Source organism: Eleutherodactylus coqui, chromosome 1 (assembly GCF_035609145.1).
Source record: "Eleutherodactylus coqui strain aEleCoq1 chromosome 1, aEleCoq1.hap1, whole genome shotgun sequence".
Classification (NCBI taxonomy): Eukaryota; Metazoa; Chordata; class Amphibia; order Anura; family Eleutherodactylidae; genus Eleutherodactylus; species Eleutherodactylus coqui.
This window is the reverse complement of record NC_089837.1, coordinates 368,795,434-368,813,297: the sequence shown is the minus strand read 5'-3', so window position 1 is coordinate 368,813,297 and position 17,864 is coordinate 368,795,434. Positions and strand designations below refer to the sequence as shown.

Genomic DNA, 17,864 nt, shown 5'->3' with positions numbered 1-17,864 from the left:
GTATATGTGCAGAGGATTTCTGGACATATACTCAGAAAGAAACCCATGACTTATGCCACTGGGCAGTCATTCTGTGACATATGTCTCTCATAAATTCCCTTGTTTAAAAAAAAAAAAAAGTATACGGCACAGTATATATGGAATGTTTTTTTTCCTTGGATGCCTATATGTTGGATAGCATAGTTGACTATGCAGTTCTATACAGCAAAAAGCCCCCTAGGAAAACCAGGATACAAATTAGATTGGAAAGGGTTAATAGGCCATTATGACAAGAGTTGTGCTTTTCCTTAATCACCTATTCCTGCTCAAACCAAACTCAAAAGGTAATGGGAAAATATTATTAATTTGTTTCTTTTTGGGTTCAGCAGCTTTTTAATGTTTTTAACAATAGCAACAATATGATTCACATATCATTTAGCTGATCTAGTATGTGAGTCACCATATCTGGATGCCTTAGCATTGAATTCAGCTACAACAATCATAATAGATCTATAAACCTTGTCTGAACCAGGCACGGCCAAAAGTGATATTTTCACTTTACAAGCCTGAAGGATAGAAATCAAGCTTGAAAGAACTGGAGCATTAGTTGATCAAGTCAATTATTAAGCAGCACCTGAACAGTTACAGAATGTGGATCTATTGTTGCCATGCTTTCACGCTGTGGCCTGTGCCAAGAGAAGCAGTGCTATTCCATATAGCCAAGAGCAGTTCACTTGGTGGTAACAAGATCATATTTCCCCAAATGTCAAAAGTCGCAGTCTGTACAGTAGCATATAGCATCCGTACTATCGACATTTACTACCTATAACCATCCCGTATCAGTTTATGTACATTACATAATCTCAAAATTCATCGGTCCTTGCTGCGCTCGGCTGTTTCAGTAATTTCCCCGAACAATTAAAGGATGAGTACAGCAGGTACCAAAGCACCACAAGTGCTCCTCTGGTCCCTCTCCCCGATGGTTATCTCCCATCTCACCACTATTTTTAACCTCTCTCTGACCTCTGGCATCTTCCCCTTCTCATTCAAACGTTACAATATCTCCACTGCTAAAGAAACAGACTCTTGACTCGATCGATGCTGCCAACAACCGACCCATCTCCAAACTCCCCTTTATCTTCAAACTATAAGAACGCCTGTTTTACTCTCGCCTCATAAGCTATTTATCAGAACACTCTTCTTGACTCCCCTACAGTCCAGCTTTGGCCCTCTACACTCAACGGAAACCCCCCTGACTAAAGTGTCAAACGACCTCCTGATGGCCAAATCGAGGGGTGACTACTCCCTACTGATCCTCCTTGATCTCTCTGCAGCATTTGACACTGTCGACCACAAACACCTCCTCAGTATGCTTTGCTCCATTGGACTGAAGGACACTGTTCTCTCCTGGTTCTCCTCCTACCTATCTGGCCACTCATTCAGTGTATCCTTTGCTGGCTCTACCTCCACTCCCCTTCCATTTGCTGTTGCGGTCCCCCAGGGCTCGGTACTCGGTACTCGGCCCCCTCCTCTTCTCCATCTACACAACCCCTATTGGACAAACCATCAGCAGATTTGACTTTCAGTATATCTCTATGCTGACGAAACCCAGTTATATACCTCCTCCTGTGACCTCACAGCAACATTCCTCCAGAATGCCACTGACTACCTGTCTGCTGTGTCTAACACTATGTCCTCTCTCTTCCTAAAACTGAACCTCTCAAAAAATGACCTACTGGTATTTATGCCCTCTACTAACTGACCTAATCCTGACATTTTCATCTCAGTGTGTGGCACCACCATAGCTCCCAGACAGCATGCCCGCTGTCTTGGGCTTATTTTTAACTCCGATCTCCCCTTTACCCCCTATATCCAATCTTTTACCCAAACGTGTCACCTGCACCATAACAACATTGCAAGAATCTGCCCCTTTCTCAACGTAGGAATGCTAAAAACACTCACTGTTGCCCACATCCACTACCGGCTCTATTAGTGCAGCTCGTTGATGATCGGCTCCCCTGCACCAGACTCTCCCCACTCAAATCCTTCCTGAATGCAGCAGCCAGGCTCATCTTCCGGTCTAGCCGCTACTTGGACACCTCTGCCCTGTGCCAGTCACTCCACTGACTGCCCGTCAAATAAAGAATTCAATTCAAACTCACTACCTTCATCCATTAAGCTTTCCATAGCATCGCGCCACCCTACATTGCCTCCCTCATCTTAATCCACCACTCAGTTCGCACCCTCTCCTCAGCTAATGAAATTAGATTAAGTGCCTCTTTAGTTCGAACCTCTCATTCCCACCTCCAAGACTTCTCCAGTGCAGCACTAATCCTCTGGAACACGCTACCCAAAACTATCTGGGCAATTCGTGACATGCAAAACCTCAGGCGTGCTCTAAAAACACACCTCTTCAAGAAGGCATACCATATCTCCTAAACTAAACCCTTCTTTACTCTGCCTGATAACATGCTCCCTGCATCTCTGACTACAGTCCCTGCTAGCGATAATAAACCACCCCCTGCAGTCATACTGATTCAACCACCACATGGCTTATGTCTGACCATTGTCTATATGTATAGCATCCCTCACTCTCTACCTCGCCATCCGAGCACATTTCCAGCCCTTTACCTTTTGTATCACGCAATTATCTGCAATATGCAAGTTCATTGGAGCAGGACCCTCACCCCTATTGTTTCCATCAATCGATTACTTCATGTAACAGTGATTTTTGTATGTTTGTTTCTTGTATCTGTTCTCTCCTGTTTTGTAAGCGCTGCGGAGTATGTTGGCGCTATATAAAGATTATTATATTATTATAAATAAAGGAGTTAGAATTTTTAAAAGATGAGGAAGAAAAATGAAAATTGAAAAATGAAAAAAAGCTGGGTCAATAAGAGGTTAAATGGGCTATGACCCTCTGACCGTAACAGCCCCCTAAACTGTTGTTGCTCAAAAAAGCACAGCAGTAGTTGCTCTTCTCTCTATGCAGTATAGACAAAGACCGCCATAATATAGCACAGAGTTTCCAGAGGATATGCCGGATAAGTGGAAGGAATATGAACTGTCTTCTACCTGAAGCTCATCATGTCGCATAAGTACAAGTAAAGAGAGTTTGATAACATTATATATAGTTTACAACATAATATAATAAAATATACAGGGTTACTGGTATTAAAGGGAACCTGTTATCACCTATAAGCACCATAAACATACGTTGAGGTGCCCACAGGGCAGATCCCTAGGATCCTGGGGATGTACTTTTTATATGTATCTGGCTGCCGATCTCTGCACCGTCACTTTTGACAGTCAGCGTGTGTACATCTCTACAAACTGACTCATCTCTACAAACTGTGCCCCAGAAAGCCCATCGAGAGCAATGAGATCAGTGAGTATTGAAAATTTTGAACCAGGAATCTGTCAGAGTGCAAGTAGAGATCAGAAAAGAATGCTTATACTCTATGGCACATTGGGTTTCAGACATCCAAGGGTGGTTTCTGCCTTGGTTTATGAGAGCTGAACGTGTTGCCTTTAGAACATGTGCAACTGAATGAGGTGCAAAAAATCCGCTTTCAGAGCATCTGAGATGTTACAGTAGATCTGTCAGGTCTCATAAGTGCAGCAAATGATAGAGGGAATATATATTTTTCCCATGATTTGAATATCCTATAAAAAACTGTGCAAATACTGCCAAGACACAGAGAAAGTGACCCAATCGCACACAGTGAATAACAAGTATATGACTTAGTATAAAATTTAAAGCTGACAATTCCTGTTGTATGCAGATAGTGGGGTTCACAGGCTTTCTCTATGAGTTCTGGCAGCATTTAAACAGGTTATATATATTGAATAAAATTATAGAAAACTATATGTCCCCGAGCTCCCTCCCCCTTCTTTCCTGGGTTGTCCTCAGATCTGGTAACAAAGACGACCCGACAGTTTTAAAGGGTCAATAATTTTTCAACAAATCTGTGCTTATATGACAGCCAATGTCTGAGCATGTATGGAATGAATGGATAAAAAAATTCCTTCCCGACTTCAATATGGCAATCAGAATAATCCCCGAATCAGCAACAACCCTTTTGAAGTTATTAATGACTAGGTGATATACCCGTGCAATGCACGGTGATTTTATGAATAGCAGTCCTGGAATATGCAATGTGGGCCACAACAATGAGCACAGCACCACATTCTTAAGAAAGCTGTCTATAAAAAAATCTGTGTTGCCCATAGCAACCAATCACAGCGTAGCTTATATTTTACCTCAGCAGTATAAGAAGTAAAAGCTGAGCTCTAGCAACCAATCACAGCACAGTTTTCATTTTACCTCAGCAGTATAAGAAATGAAAGCTGAGCTGTGATTAGTTGCTATTGGAAACAAACATTACAGGGGAAGTCAGTGAGTTTTCGATTTCTAATTCCACCAGTATTCGTCGCCTGGTGCTGAAGAACGCTCATACAAAATGATACTCAATTCGGACCTGAAGTGTGGATTTGTATACAACATAAACAAACAGATTTAGCTTTTTCTATATAAGGTTATAACATATAATATTGTATCGCTCAAGAAAGATGTCTAGGCCCCTCTTGATCTCTTATTGAATTTGCCATAACCACGTCTTCAGGTTGCCTTCACACGGGCGTCAAAATTGCACGAGATTTCTGCATTGCAAGATGCACATATACAAACCTCATTCTTTTGAATGGGGTTATGCACATGTACGATGTCTTCCTGCATGGCACCGCGATGCTATGTGGGAAACAAATCGCGACTTGTTCTATCCTACTGCGTGCTCTCACATTGCAGCGCTCATTGTTTGCCATCGCTAGGTACATGCATTGCGAGGGCTCCCATTTATAACAATGGGAGAAACTCTGCAATCCTCCACCACGGTGGAGGATTCCCTTCTTCCCCGAATTGATGCAAGGCTGTTTTGGCATGAAAACTCCTCCCTTTCTTGGGAAATTCACATCGTGGGGAATGCAATTTGGGGGCGGGATTCACCCCCCCATATCACGCTCACCCATGTGAAGTTAGCCTCAGAGAGTTCCATAGTCGCACTGCTCTTACAGTAAAGAACCCCTTTCTATGTCGGTGTAGAAGCCTTCTTTCCTGTAGAAATAAAGCATGCCCCCTTGTTACTGTCACAGTCCTGGGTATAAATAGATGATGGGAGAGATTTCTGTATTGTTCCCTGAAATATGTATGCAGTTATTAGGTCACCCCTAAGCAGTTTGTTTGATTTTTAAACTAAATAACCCCAATTTTGATAACCTGAGTATTGTAGTCTGCCCATTCCGTTTATTACTTTAGTTGCCTGCCTTTGTACCCGCTCAAACAATATGTCCTTCTTGAGTAACAGTGCACAACACTGTACACAATATTCCATCTCAGGAAGGCTGCCAATTGGTATAGAAAATTAGGTTCCCAAAGATCCAGATCAGTTGGATAACATTAACCCATGCCTCATCAACCTTGAAGTTAGGATTTTAGGGCATTTTTGTTAAAAAAAATCAGTACTTCTTCTATAAAATGAAAACTATTTGCCCTAGAAATCTGATCGTGGTCTCATTTTATTGATAATATTTTTGCTTACGTATAGTACTTTAAGAACTTTTTGGGTGTGCCTGATAGATTTGAAGATATTAGGCAATTTTCAGGGTCTTGCGTGTTCCAGGTCTCCAAATGAATGGTATGTTGAATGTGAGTTGAGGCCTTACTTTCCTCGTCACAGACTACTTGTTGTTCTTAGGAAAGGGACCCTTTCTAAAAGGACAAAGGGAACAACCCTACAAGATATCTTGCCTTCTGCTCTTGGGGTGGAGACTTGTGTGACAAATAGCAGGAAGCACAGTCAATATTTGAATTTCAATTGATAAACTTTGTAATTTTTTCCCCCCAGTTTTGACTTTGAGTGAAAATGGATTCTGAATCTTTGTCCTCCAAAGCAGCAGCTAGCATGAGTTTAACCCCTTAACGACTGCCCCATCGGGAAAATACGTCCTCAGCAAGTGGACTTTAATCCTAGAGGACGTAGTTTTATGCATCCTCTTAGGATTAATGCCCACTTGCCTGAGGATGTGACAGCTCCATGCTGTCATCCCAGCATGCGGGCAGTCCCCCCCGGCATTGCGATCGGCGCTATTCAATGGATAGCGCCGATCGCAAAAAAGTAAATAAAACAGTGTAAAAAAGTAGTAATTCAGCTGCCCTGATGGATCGGATCCATCAGGGCAGCTGAAAATACTCACCCGGCTTGTCCGCGGTGTCCCCCGAAGAACGGGTCCTCCCGGACCCGCCGCCGGCCTTCTGCGCATGCGCGCCAGATAATGACGTCAGGCGCATGCGCAGAAGCCCGGGAGCCCCCGGCAAATTTGAAATCTCCTGGCTCCCGGCTCCTGAAGGTAGCCAGGAACCACGAGGTGTTACCGGGGATCCATGAGGGGAGGTGAAAATACTCACCTAAGTCGTCCCCGATGTCCCGGGACCCAAAGTCCCAGTCTGCGCATGCGCGCCCGATGATTGACATCGGGCGCGTGCACAGAGGGGCTCGAGCCCCGGGAAATTTAAAATCCCTCTGCTCCTAGCTGCAATGTGTAGCCAGGAGCAGAGAGATTATACCGGGGACATGATCACTGTTGTCCAATGGATAGCAGTGATCATGTAAAGTTAAAAAAAAAGTGTAAAAAGTGAAAACAAAAGTGTAAAAGTAAAAAAAAAAAAAGTTTTAAAAAGTTTTTAAAAAGTTCAAAAAGCTTGCGTTTCATCTCCCCCCACGGATCATATCCGTGAGGGAGGATGAAATTACGTACCTAAGGCCCGCGGATTTATCCGCGGACCTTACCCCAGCTTCTGCGCACACGGCCGTCGCCAAAATGGCAGGTGCATGCGCAAAAGCTGTGGATTGTCAGGATAATTTAAAATCTCCCTGCTCCTGGCTACAAAACTTAGCCGAGAGCCTGGAGATTTCCCGGGGGGGGGGGGGGCACGGTGAGCGGTTCCTGACCACGTGTTCGCCGTTATCCAATGGATAATGGCGATCACATAAAAGTAAAAAAAAGGTGAAGGTTCATCTCCCCTCACCAATGCGATTGGTGAGAGGAGATGAAACTTTTTACCGGAGGCTCCATATTTGCACCCCGACGCGATCTTCCTCCGTGAACTTTCCCGGATTCTGCACATGCGACCGCCGGCAAAACACCAGACACATGCGCAGGAGATGGTGATGCCAGGAAATTTAAAATCTCCTTACTCCCAGCGACCAACGGTCGCCGAGAGCCTGGAGCAGTGACGGGTGGCCTCGTTGAGCGGTCCCCGGTCACGTGAAAAAAACGTAGCGATCTACCTTAGGCTGGCCTCACATGACCGGATAGGAATTACGGATTCCGCATTCATCTGATCCTCGGTAATACGCAGATCAATCGCTTTGGATTACACAATTCCGCTCACATTATTGGGTCGGAATTGCGTAATCCACTCCCAGAAAAGAGAACGCAGCAGGTTCTATTTTACTGCGGATATCCGCAACATAGAGCACATTGTGCTCCATGGTTGCGGATATACCCGCAGCCCATACGCATCTATCTTGTATATGGGCTGCGGGTACCCATGTCATCGCTAAGCGACGGTGCAAAAAATGCAAAAAAAAAAGGACTGCGCATGATTGCCTGTGTGAGTAGGCAGTTATGCGCAGTACATTACATGGCCGTACGCAGGGTCACGGCCGGCTCACAGCTGAGATCCTCTGCGGGTCTCCGCAAGCGGATCCCGCCTACGGTTGCATGAGCCCAGCATCATTCAGACCGCTACCTGTAATACGCAATTTACAAGAAGCCCTGGGAACGTTCATCTTCCTGCAGTTCCAGGAGCACCTTGTTGAGCGTCTTCTGTGCGAGACCGCCGCACCTCATCATGCTTACGGAGACTCACAGAGCGCCACTTTTTACACCCCATACCCGCTACTGAGGTCACGAAATACCCCCCCAAAAAGCATGAGAGGAGGGGGGATACCCGGTTTTATTGCCCCATGTACCCATCCCAACCACCCTCCGTAATTACCCCTGTCTTCAGAAATACCACACAATTCACATTATTACTTTTATCTAAGATTTGGGGAACGCCGAAAAGGGCGCGGAGGGGGGGGGGGGATATTTTTAGGGAGTCAATTTTTATTCCGTGCAAACGATCAATGGGGCCTGGGATTTATTCAGTTGTGCCATGCAATCCAACGGGTATTCCCTGCATTACAGGCCTTGCCATGTGTCCTTTAAGTAGATTAGGGCCACAAGGGGCATGTTTTTGAACACGGGGCAAACGGGGAGATCCATTTTGGGGTGAAGGTCTTCATTCCTATGTACACTGTACAAAAAAACCTGTTTTTAAATTGACAAAATTGCCAAAAAAATGAAAATCGTAATTTTTTCCTTCTGCTCTGCTTAGATTTATTCAAATACTGTGGGGTCAAAATACGCAGTACACGCCTAGATGAATTCATTAGGGGTCTAGTTTTTAAAATGGGGTCATTTGTGGGGTTTCTTTATCGTTTTGGACGCTCAATGGCTCTACAAGTGGGAAATGGGGCCTGGAATTTATTCCGCTGTACCCTGAAATCCAACGGGTGCTCCTTCCATTATAGGCCTAGCCATGTGTCCTTTAAGTAGATTAGGGCCACAAGGGGTATGGTTCTGAACACGGGACAAACAGGGGTATCCATTTTTGTGTGAAAGTCTTCATTCCAATGTGTGCTGTACAAAAAAAAAGTTTTTAAATTGATAAAACTGCCAAAAAAATGAAAATTGTAATTTTTTTCCTACTGCTTTGCTTAGATTTATTCAAAAATTGTAGGGTAAAAATACACAGTACACCCCTAGATGAATTCATTAAGGGGTCTAGTTTTCAAAATGGGGTCATTTGTGGGGGGTTCTCTGTCGTTTTGGCCGCTCAAGGGCTCTACAAGTGGGCAATGGGGCCTAAATCACCTTAATGCTACATTTCTGTTCTGAAAGCCACCGACTACTCCTTTCATTTTGGGCCCCGTTGTGCATCCACACATAAGATTAGGGCCAGAATGGGTATGTCTCTGAACACGGGACAAACAGGGGTATCCATTTTGGGGTGCAAGTCTTCATTCATGTGTGCGCTGTACAAAAAAAGCAGTTTTTAAAATGACAGAATTGCCAAAAAAACGAAAATCACATTTTTTTTCCTTTTGCTTTGCTTAAATTCATTCAAAAACTGTGGGGTCAAAATGGGCAGTACACCCCTAGATAAATTCGTTAAGGGGTCTAGTTTTCAAAATGGGGTCACTTGTGGGGGTTCTCTTTCTTTTTGGCCGCTCAAGAGCTTACAAAAGTGCTATGGGGCCTAAAACGCCTTCAAGCAAAATCTATGTTCTGAAAGACACCGACTACTCCTTTCATTTTGGGTCCCGTTGTGCATCCAGACATAAGATTAGGGCCACAATGGGTATGTCTCTGAACACGGGAGAAACAGGGGAATCCATTTTGGGGTGTAAATCCTCCTTTTCATGGGCACTATAGGAAAAAAATATGTCTTTAAAATGACATATTTGCAAAAATATGAAATTTTATCTTTTCTCCTCTAAATTGAATTAATTCCTGAAAAAAACTGGTGGGGTCAAAATACTCATGACCCCCCTCAGTGAATACATTAATGGGTGTAGTTTTTAAAATGGGGTCATTTGGGGGGGGGGGGGTATCTATTATTCTGACACTAATGAGCCTTTGCAAACTTGGCTTGGTGCAGGAAAACAAAGTGTTCCTCAAAATGCTGAAAAGTAATGTTAAATTTGTACGTCCTATAAATGGTTAAAAAAAAAAAAAGTTTTTCAAGTGTGCATTCAGAATAAAGTAAACAGATGGAAATATATATCTTATCAAAAATGTGTACAGTATGTTTGGACATATTTGAGATATTACAGTTGAAAATGTGAAAGACAATTTTTTCAAAAGGTTTCCAATATTGGTACTTTTAATAAATATACACAAATTATATCGGTCTCTTTTTACAACCAAAATGTAGTACAGCATGTGGCGAAAAAAACTGTCAGAATCACTTGGATATGTAAAGCCTTTACAGAGTTATGCTACGTTGAAAAATGAAAAAGTTATGGCTCTTGAGACGCAACTGCAAATTTAGTTGAAATTCAATGATTAGACCATTTTAAAAAACCTGCCCTGGTGGGCACGACAGGGTGGTAGGAAACCTGCCACTCAAGGAGTTAATGCCCCCAACCAAGATTTGCGATTGTTAGAATTGTTTATAAATGATTAAAAAAATGATAATAAGAAGAGGTATCAGAAAAAGCAATAGGCCAATTTATAAATCATCTGTGGTGTCTAAATTCAGAAGTGGCATTTGGGTTCTTTGATGAAACTTTGAAGGAAGAACTTAGGAAAAAAATAACTTTGAAATTATTATATTTTCGAGAGCAGGTGGTTGAAAATGAATTAGATGACAGAAATGTAGCACAATTCAACCTTGAAGAAGCACATTCATGTTGATCAAGGAAATAGATTGCTTTATTTTTCCTAAAACTTTAGATTTTTTTTTTAAACTGTTCAAAATTGCAACTTCTTTCTTGGAAAGTGATCTGGATGTTTGGTTTGAACACCCGTATTACTTGAAAGGCAAAATGATAGTAGAAAAATTAAAGGTTATAAATAACACAGCGGAGAGGGGTGTCAAACTGATCCAACATTTTAATTCAAGTATTACCAAAAATGAAAAACACCATGAGTTCTTGTTACAAGCTATAGCTAAATGTAAGAAACTTTGCCCTGATACTGCAAAAGCCACCCTCTCTAAGCCTCTTCCTGATGTTTAAATTATGTAAACTTTAAGTAAATATTATATTTTTCAGGTTTTTTTAAGTTGGTACAATTCAATTTAATATTCTTTTTTTGTAATAAATCATCTTTTTGTGTGAAATACAGTTCTTGTAATTTATTCAAATTTTTGTTCTTCTCATACAATACCCTTTTCCATCTTGGTTTTGTAAAAATTTCTATGAAAACACATTCACTACCTTACATCAACTGTTTTTTGATTATGTACATGATAAAATAAATTCATTGACATTAAAATCAGAGATGATGCAATTTAGCCATGAACTTGAGTGCTTTCAGGAAATATCGATTTTGGGAATCAAGAACATGACCAGCACTGAAGATTTACTAATATCTTCAAATTTATGAATCACACCTAAAAAGGGGCTAAAGTAATATTTGTCGACAAAAACGTTAATAAAATTAGACCATGATTAGGTTTTTAATTTAAGGGTGAATAACTGTGATTTTTAGAGATGAGCGAACCTACTCGGACACGCCCCTTTTTTGCCCGAGCGCTGCGATTTTCCAGTACTTCCGTACTTGGGTGAAAAGATTCGGGGGGCGTGTGGGTGAGTGGGGGGTTGCATCGGGGAGTGGGGGGAGAGGGAGAGAGCTCCCCCCTGTTCCCCCCCCGCTCCGCCACGCCTCCCCCGCCCCCCGAATCTTTTCACCCGAGTACGGAAGTACTCGGAAATCGCGGTGCTCGATCGAGTAATTACTCGAAACGAGTACGTTCGCTCATCTCTAGTGATTTTCTTTTTTTAATAAAAAAACTCTAAAAATCATAACTTCAAGGTTGATGAGGCACAGGTTAATGTTATACAATTGACCAGAAACTTTCAGAAATTCATATTCTTTAAATAATAGATGCATTATAGATAACGATCTGAATAAGGTAGATTGCTACAGTTTTATACCAGGCTCTGATCTCTCGCTTCACCGGGTATGGCTGCAGCACCTGATCGGACAAGTCTGCAAGCCAATAAATTATAGTTTATGACGCAAACAGGTTTTCTTTTGTCAGTGATAGCTCCTATCTCCCTTACTGCTACTAATATGTCTGCATGCAGTCAAGAGCATATAGACCACATTTTGTTATTACACTTGAATGCAAGCAGTGAGTCACTTGTTAGCGCGCCTGGACACCAGGGTTGTGGGAATCCCATTCTATTTTTCCTTATTGTCCCAGAAACCACTGTATTTCTGGCATGGAGAGATTTGTATAGTGGGACACGGATGTAGTAATTGTCCATGTATACATGGTACCCCTTCTGTGAAAATGGCCCCATGAGCTTCCAATTTTCCCACTGTTGTCTGGGCAATGTGGGGGATTAAGGTGGCAGTCCCTGCATTCATATATGAAGAAATCCCAGTTCTCTCACACACCTTATATAATTTGATTCTATACCTGGCAAGTTTAGATGCGATAAAGGAAAGCTGGCCCATGAAGATCATCAGGAACTCGTCAACTGATGGGATTCTTTTAGCAGGTAAATTAGGAGCCTCAAATTTATACAATTTATTGCAGACAGGGTGATCTCTTGGGAAGGGACTTAGTAATTACTGGGAAAATTGAGGAAATTAATTAGCTTTTCAAAATGATGTTGGGACATAACGGATGCAAATATAGGGGTTGCATGCACAGCACTGGTAGACCAATATGAGCAGATGGAGGTTTTTTTCTTTACTAAACTCATTAATAGCACGATTCCCTCATTTTTTTTTTTATTTCTAGGACACTTTTGGTAGTCCACAGTCTGGAATAGACAGGGGTGGGGTGTTCTGCAATAAATTGTCCAGCATAGAGGTTTGTCTGCTGGACAATTAAGACCATGATGTTATCACTAATAAATAAAAAAAAGAGTCAAAGAGTGCGAAATTAGCCACTTCCACACTTACACCTGTAAACGCTACAAATTTGGGTATTTGGGGGAGAAAACGAACTGCAGAATCCCACATTGCCGGAGTCATCAAAATACTAATTTGTGACATCTCAACAACTGCTTCACTCACCGTAGCTAGCAGTACAGAGGGTAGGGGGTGAAGTGTGAGGTACAATACGTGGTGCGTACAGAGGGGGGGAGGTAGTGTGAGGTACAATATGTGGTGCGTACAGAGGGTAGGAGGTGAAGTGTGAGGTACAATATGTGGTGCGTACAGGGGGGGGTAGTGTGAGGTACAATCCGTGGTGCATACAGACAGGGGGGGGATGGAGTGTGAGGCCCAATTCGTGGTGCGTACAGGCGGGGGGGGGGGGGGATAGAATGAGGTACAATCCGTGAATCCGTGGTGCGTACAGACGGGGGGGGGGGGGAATGGAGTGTGAGGTACAATCCGTGGTGCGTACAGACAGGGGGGGGGATGGAGTGTGAGGTACAATCCGTGGTGCGTACAGACGGGGGGGGGGGGATGGAGTGTGAGGTACTATCCGTGGTGCGTACAGACGGGGAGGGGAATGGAGTGTGAGGTACAATCCGTGGTGCGTACAGACAGGGGGGATGAAGTGTGAGGTACAATCCGTGGTGCGTAGAGACAGGGGGAATGAAGTGTGAGGTACAATCCGTGGTGCGTAGAGACAGGGGGAATGAAGTGTGAGGTACAACCCGTGGTGCGTAGAGACAGGGGGAATGAAGTGTGAGGTACAACACGTAGTGCGTACGGGGGGGGGGGGGGGGTACTGTGAGGTACAATATGTGGTGCGTACGGGGGGGGGGGTACTGTGAGGTACAATATGTGGTGCGTGCAGAGGGTAGGGGGTGAAGTGTGAGGTACAATATGTGGTGCGTACAGCCAAGGGCCAATGAAGTGTGAGGTACAATATGTGATCTGTACAGCCAAGGGCCAATGAAGTGTGAGGTACAATATGTGATCCGTACAGACAGGGGGAATGAAGTGTGAGGTACAATACGTGGTGAGTACAGAAAGGGGGGGGTGAAGTGTGAGGTACAATACGTGGTGCGTACAAGGGGGGGGGTACTGTGAGGTACAATATGTGGTGCGTAAAGAGGGTAGGGGGTGAAGTGTGAGGTACAATACGTAGTGCGTACAGGGGGGGGTAGTGTGAGGTACAATATGTTGTGCGTACAGACGGGGGATGAAGTGCGAGGTACAATTTGTGGTGCGTGGAGGGGGGGTATAGTGTAAGGTAAAATATGTTATGCGTACAGAGAGGGGAGTGTACTGTGAGGTACAATATGTGGTGGGTATGGGGGAGTAGTGTGAGGTACAATATGTGGTGCGTATAGGGGGGGTGTAGTGTGAGGTACAATATGTGGTGCGTATAGGGGGGTGTAGTGTGAGGTACAATATGTGGTGCGTGCAGAGGGGGTGTAGTGTGAGGTACAATATGTGGGGCATGCAGAGGGGGGTGTAGTGTGAGGTACAATATGTGGTGCATACAGAATTCGGTGTAGTGTGAGGGACAGTATGTAGTGTGTACGGAGGAGGGTGTAGTGTGAGGTATAGTATGTAGTGTGTGGTACAGTATGTAGTGTGTACGGAGGGGTGTAGTGTGAGGTGCAATATGTGGTGCATACTGATGGGGGTGAAGTGTGAGGTGCAATATGTGATGCATACTGAGAGGGGTGTAGTGTGAGGTACAGTATGTAGTGTGTGGTACAGTATGTAGTGTGTACAGAGAGGGGTGTAGTGTGAGATACAGTATGTGTGTAGGGAGGTGTGGTGAGGTACAGTATGTAGTGTGTACGGAGGGTGTGGTGTGAGGTACTGTATGTAGTGTGTACGGGGGGGGTGTAGTGTGACGTACAGTATGTGGTGTGTACGGACGTGGTGTAGTGTGAGGTACAGTATGAAGTGTGTAAGGGGGGCTGTAGTGTGAGGTACAGGATATAGTGTGAGGTACAGTATGTAGTGTGTACGGAAGAGGGTGTAGTGTGAGGTACAGTATGTAGTGTGTACGGAGGAGGGTGTAAAGTGAGGTACAGTATATAGTGTGTAGTGTGGGGTACAATATAGTATGAAGTGTGTACAGAGGGGCTGTAGTGTGTCGTATAGTATGAAATGTGTGCAGGGGGGGGGGTGCAGTGTGAGGTACAGTTTGCAGTGTGTGCAGAGGGGGTGCAGTGTGAGGTACAGTATGTAGTGTGTACGGACGGTGTAGTGTGAGGTACAGTATGCAGTGTGTGCAGAGGGGGTGCAGTGTGAGGTACAGTTTGCAGTGTGTGCAGAGGGGGTGCAGTGTGAGGTACAGTATGTAGTGTGTACAGAGGGGGGTGCAGTGTGAGGTACAGTATGTAGTGTGTACGGAGGGTGTAGTGTGAGGTGCAGTATGTACAGACCGGGGTGTAGTGTGAGGTACAGTATGTAGTGTGTACAGAGGGGGTGTAGTGTGAGGTACAGTATGTGTGTAGGGAGGTGTAGTGTGACGTACAGTATGTAGTGTGTACGGGGGTGTGTGTAGTGTGAGGTACTGTATGTAGTGTGTACCTAGGGGGTGTAGTGTGAGGTACAGTATATAGTGTGTACGGGAGTTGTAGTGTGAGGTATAGTATGCAGTGTGTGCAGAGGGGGGGGGGTGCAGTGTGAGGTACAGTATGCAGTGTGTACAGAGGGGGGTGCAGTGTGAGGTACAGTATGCACAGAGGGGGGGGGGGGGGTGGAGTGCCAGGTACTGTATGCAGTGTGTACAGAGGGGGTGTAGTGTGAGGTATAGTATGCAGTGTGAGGTACAGTATGCAGTGTGTACAGAGGGGGGGGGGTGTAGTGTGAGGTACAGTATGCAGTGTGTACAGAGGGGGTGTAGTGTGAGGTATAGTATGCAGTGTGAGGTACAGTATGCAGTGTGTACAGAGGGGGTGTAGTGTGAGGTATAGTATGCAGTGTGAGGTACAGTATGCAGTGTGTACAGAGGGGGGTGCAGTGTGAGGTACAGTATGCAGTGTGTAAGGAGGGTGTAGTGTGAGGTACCATGTATAGTGTGAGGTGTAGTGTGAGGTACAGTATGCAGTGTGTACAGAGGAGGGTGTAGTGTGAGGTACCATGTATAGTGTGAGGTATAGTGTGAGGTACAGTATGCAGTGTGTACAGAGGAGGGTGTAGTGTGAGGTACCATGTATAGTGTGAGGTATAGTGTGAGGTACAGTATGCAGTGTGTACAGAGGAGGGTGTAGTGTGAGGTACCATGTATAGTGTGAGGTGTAGTGTGAGGTACAGTATGCAGTGTGTACAGAGGAGGGTGTAGTGTGAGGTACAGTATGCAGTGTGTGGTATAGTATGTAGTGTGTACGGGGGTGTAGTGTGAGGTGTAGTGTGACGTACAGTATGTAGTGTACACAGAGGGGGGTGTAGTGTGAGGTATAGTATGTAGTGTGAGGTACAGTATGTAGTGTGTACAGAGGGGGGGTGTAGTGTGAGGTACAGTATGTAGTGTGTACGGGGGTGTGTGTAGTGTGAGGTACTGTATGTAGTGTGTACCTAGGGGGTGTAGTGTGAGGTACAGTATATAGTGTGTACGGAGGGTGTAGTGTGAAGTACAGTATGTAGTGTGTATGGCGGGTGCACTTATGAGAAGCCTATACTTCCTGAGGCCCAGTTATAAGACATTGCAGTCCGTGTATACATCGCGCCGCCCGCTGTCTTCACCCGCCTACAGTACGCCCGGACCGCAGGATGCAGAACGCCCCGCCTCCTCCCCGGTTATAACACCCGCCTGCTGCGCCCCATTGGTGGAGAACTTCACATTGTTAAACTTCTCTCCACCCAAAAGTTCCCGTTGCCTAGTTACCGAAGGACGCGGACTGACGCTGGTTTACCTTGGTAACTGGAGGCTGCGACTCCGAGCGGAGAGCGTTCTGTCTACTTGTACACGGCCGGGTATGTAGCGCCGCCGCCCTGTCACACAGCGCTGTATACTAGTGCGTGGGATTATGGATAGAGTAGTCAGTGTCCGGCCGCCGCTTCTTCCACCCCAACGCCTCTTTCCTCCTCTCTCCCTGTCTGTCTCACTTTCTCTCCATCTATTTCTCTCTCCCCCTGTCTGTCTTTCATTCTCTCTCGCCCTGTCTCTGCCCATGTCTATTCATCGCCTTCTAGTTGTGCCCCGCCTCCACGTTCTCCCACTTCTCTTCTCACTTCCACTACTCTGCAGTCTTGTTATTCCCTCTCCTCAATGCTCAGCATCTCTCCCTGGTGTCTGGGCACCAGTCATAGTGGGCACCACAACAACTGGTTACTTCACCAGGTCATTCTTGCAATGTCCTATCGGAGGAGCAGGCTAATCCAGAGTATGGTGAGATGTCAGTGCCATCAGTTTAGTATTGTAGCAGCGAAGAGTAGCACTTTCCACTGCGCATCTTCCTTCTGGAGGGGGTACAGCCTATAGCAATATGTAATAATGCCTTCCATAATATATTGTTTTGTGTTCATGTGTTTGTCTTTCCATTATTCGCATGTAGCCATGAAAGAGTTAATTGACAAAACATTAGGAGTGAGGATCGCTCCCGGTCTTCTCCATTTCATGGATGTATTAGTTGGAAAGACTTACCAAGCCAATATCACTGTGCAAAACATCAGCCATGTGGCAAAAACCATCAAACTACAAGGACCCAAAGATCCCCAGGTATATTCAGCATCATAAACATATTGTTCTGCTCATTGGGTGGTCTGATGCATTCTTGTAAGTTGTTTCATTGTGATCCATGGCATGTGCGAAGGACATGATGAAGTCATTTGTTCTCAGTAGGAACCATACATTTAACACTTCGCTTTGTACATGCGCTTACACAATTGACCTATTCCTTCTATACACATGCACAGACCAGAACCGGCGCGTCAGTGGTGACGTTTCTGTGCAACCAGAATAGGACATGCCGCGATTTTGTGACTGTGGGAATTTTCCGCGATCAAAATCACGGGCGTCTGCATAGGATTGTGTGCACGCATGCAATCCTATGGCAGCGTGTGATGGCGGAAGTTTTGTGCGGAATCTCGCTGCAGAATTTCTGTCCGTGGGCATTGGGCCCTAGGCTCCATTCACATGAGGCAGTTCGGTTGCTATAAAATCCATAACAAAAAGT

The 17,864-nt window shown here is 44.7% G+C and overlaps 2 protein-coding genes across 2 annotated transcripts in view; one reads left to right on the top strand and one right to left on the bottom strand.

The window, feature by feature from the left end:
• AMELX (amelogenin X-linked) overlaps positions 1-17,864 on the bottom strand; it is a 677,225-nt gene that overhangs the window by 159,700 nt on the left and 499,661 nt on the right. The gene's annotated exons all lie outside the window — the stretch shown is intronic.
• The window catches only part of CFAP47 (cilia and flagella associated protein 47), a 508,792-nt gene continuing 507,514 nt past the window's right edge, over positions 16,587-17,864 (top strand). Inside the window, exons 1-2 of the mRNA XM_066577980.1 lie at positions 16,587-16,662; positions 17,244-17,407. Of these exons, the coding sequence (XP_066434077.1) occupies positions 17,246-17,407 (162 nt within the window). The 5' untranslated portion in view covers positions 16,587-16,662; positions 17,244-17,245. The remainder of the gene's footprint in view (positions 16,663-17,243; positions 17,408-17,864) is intronic.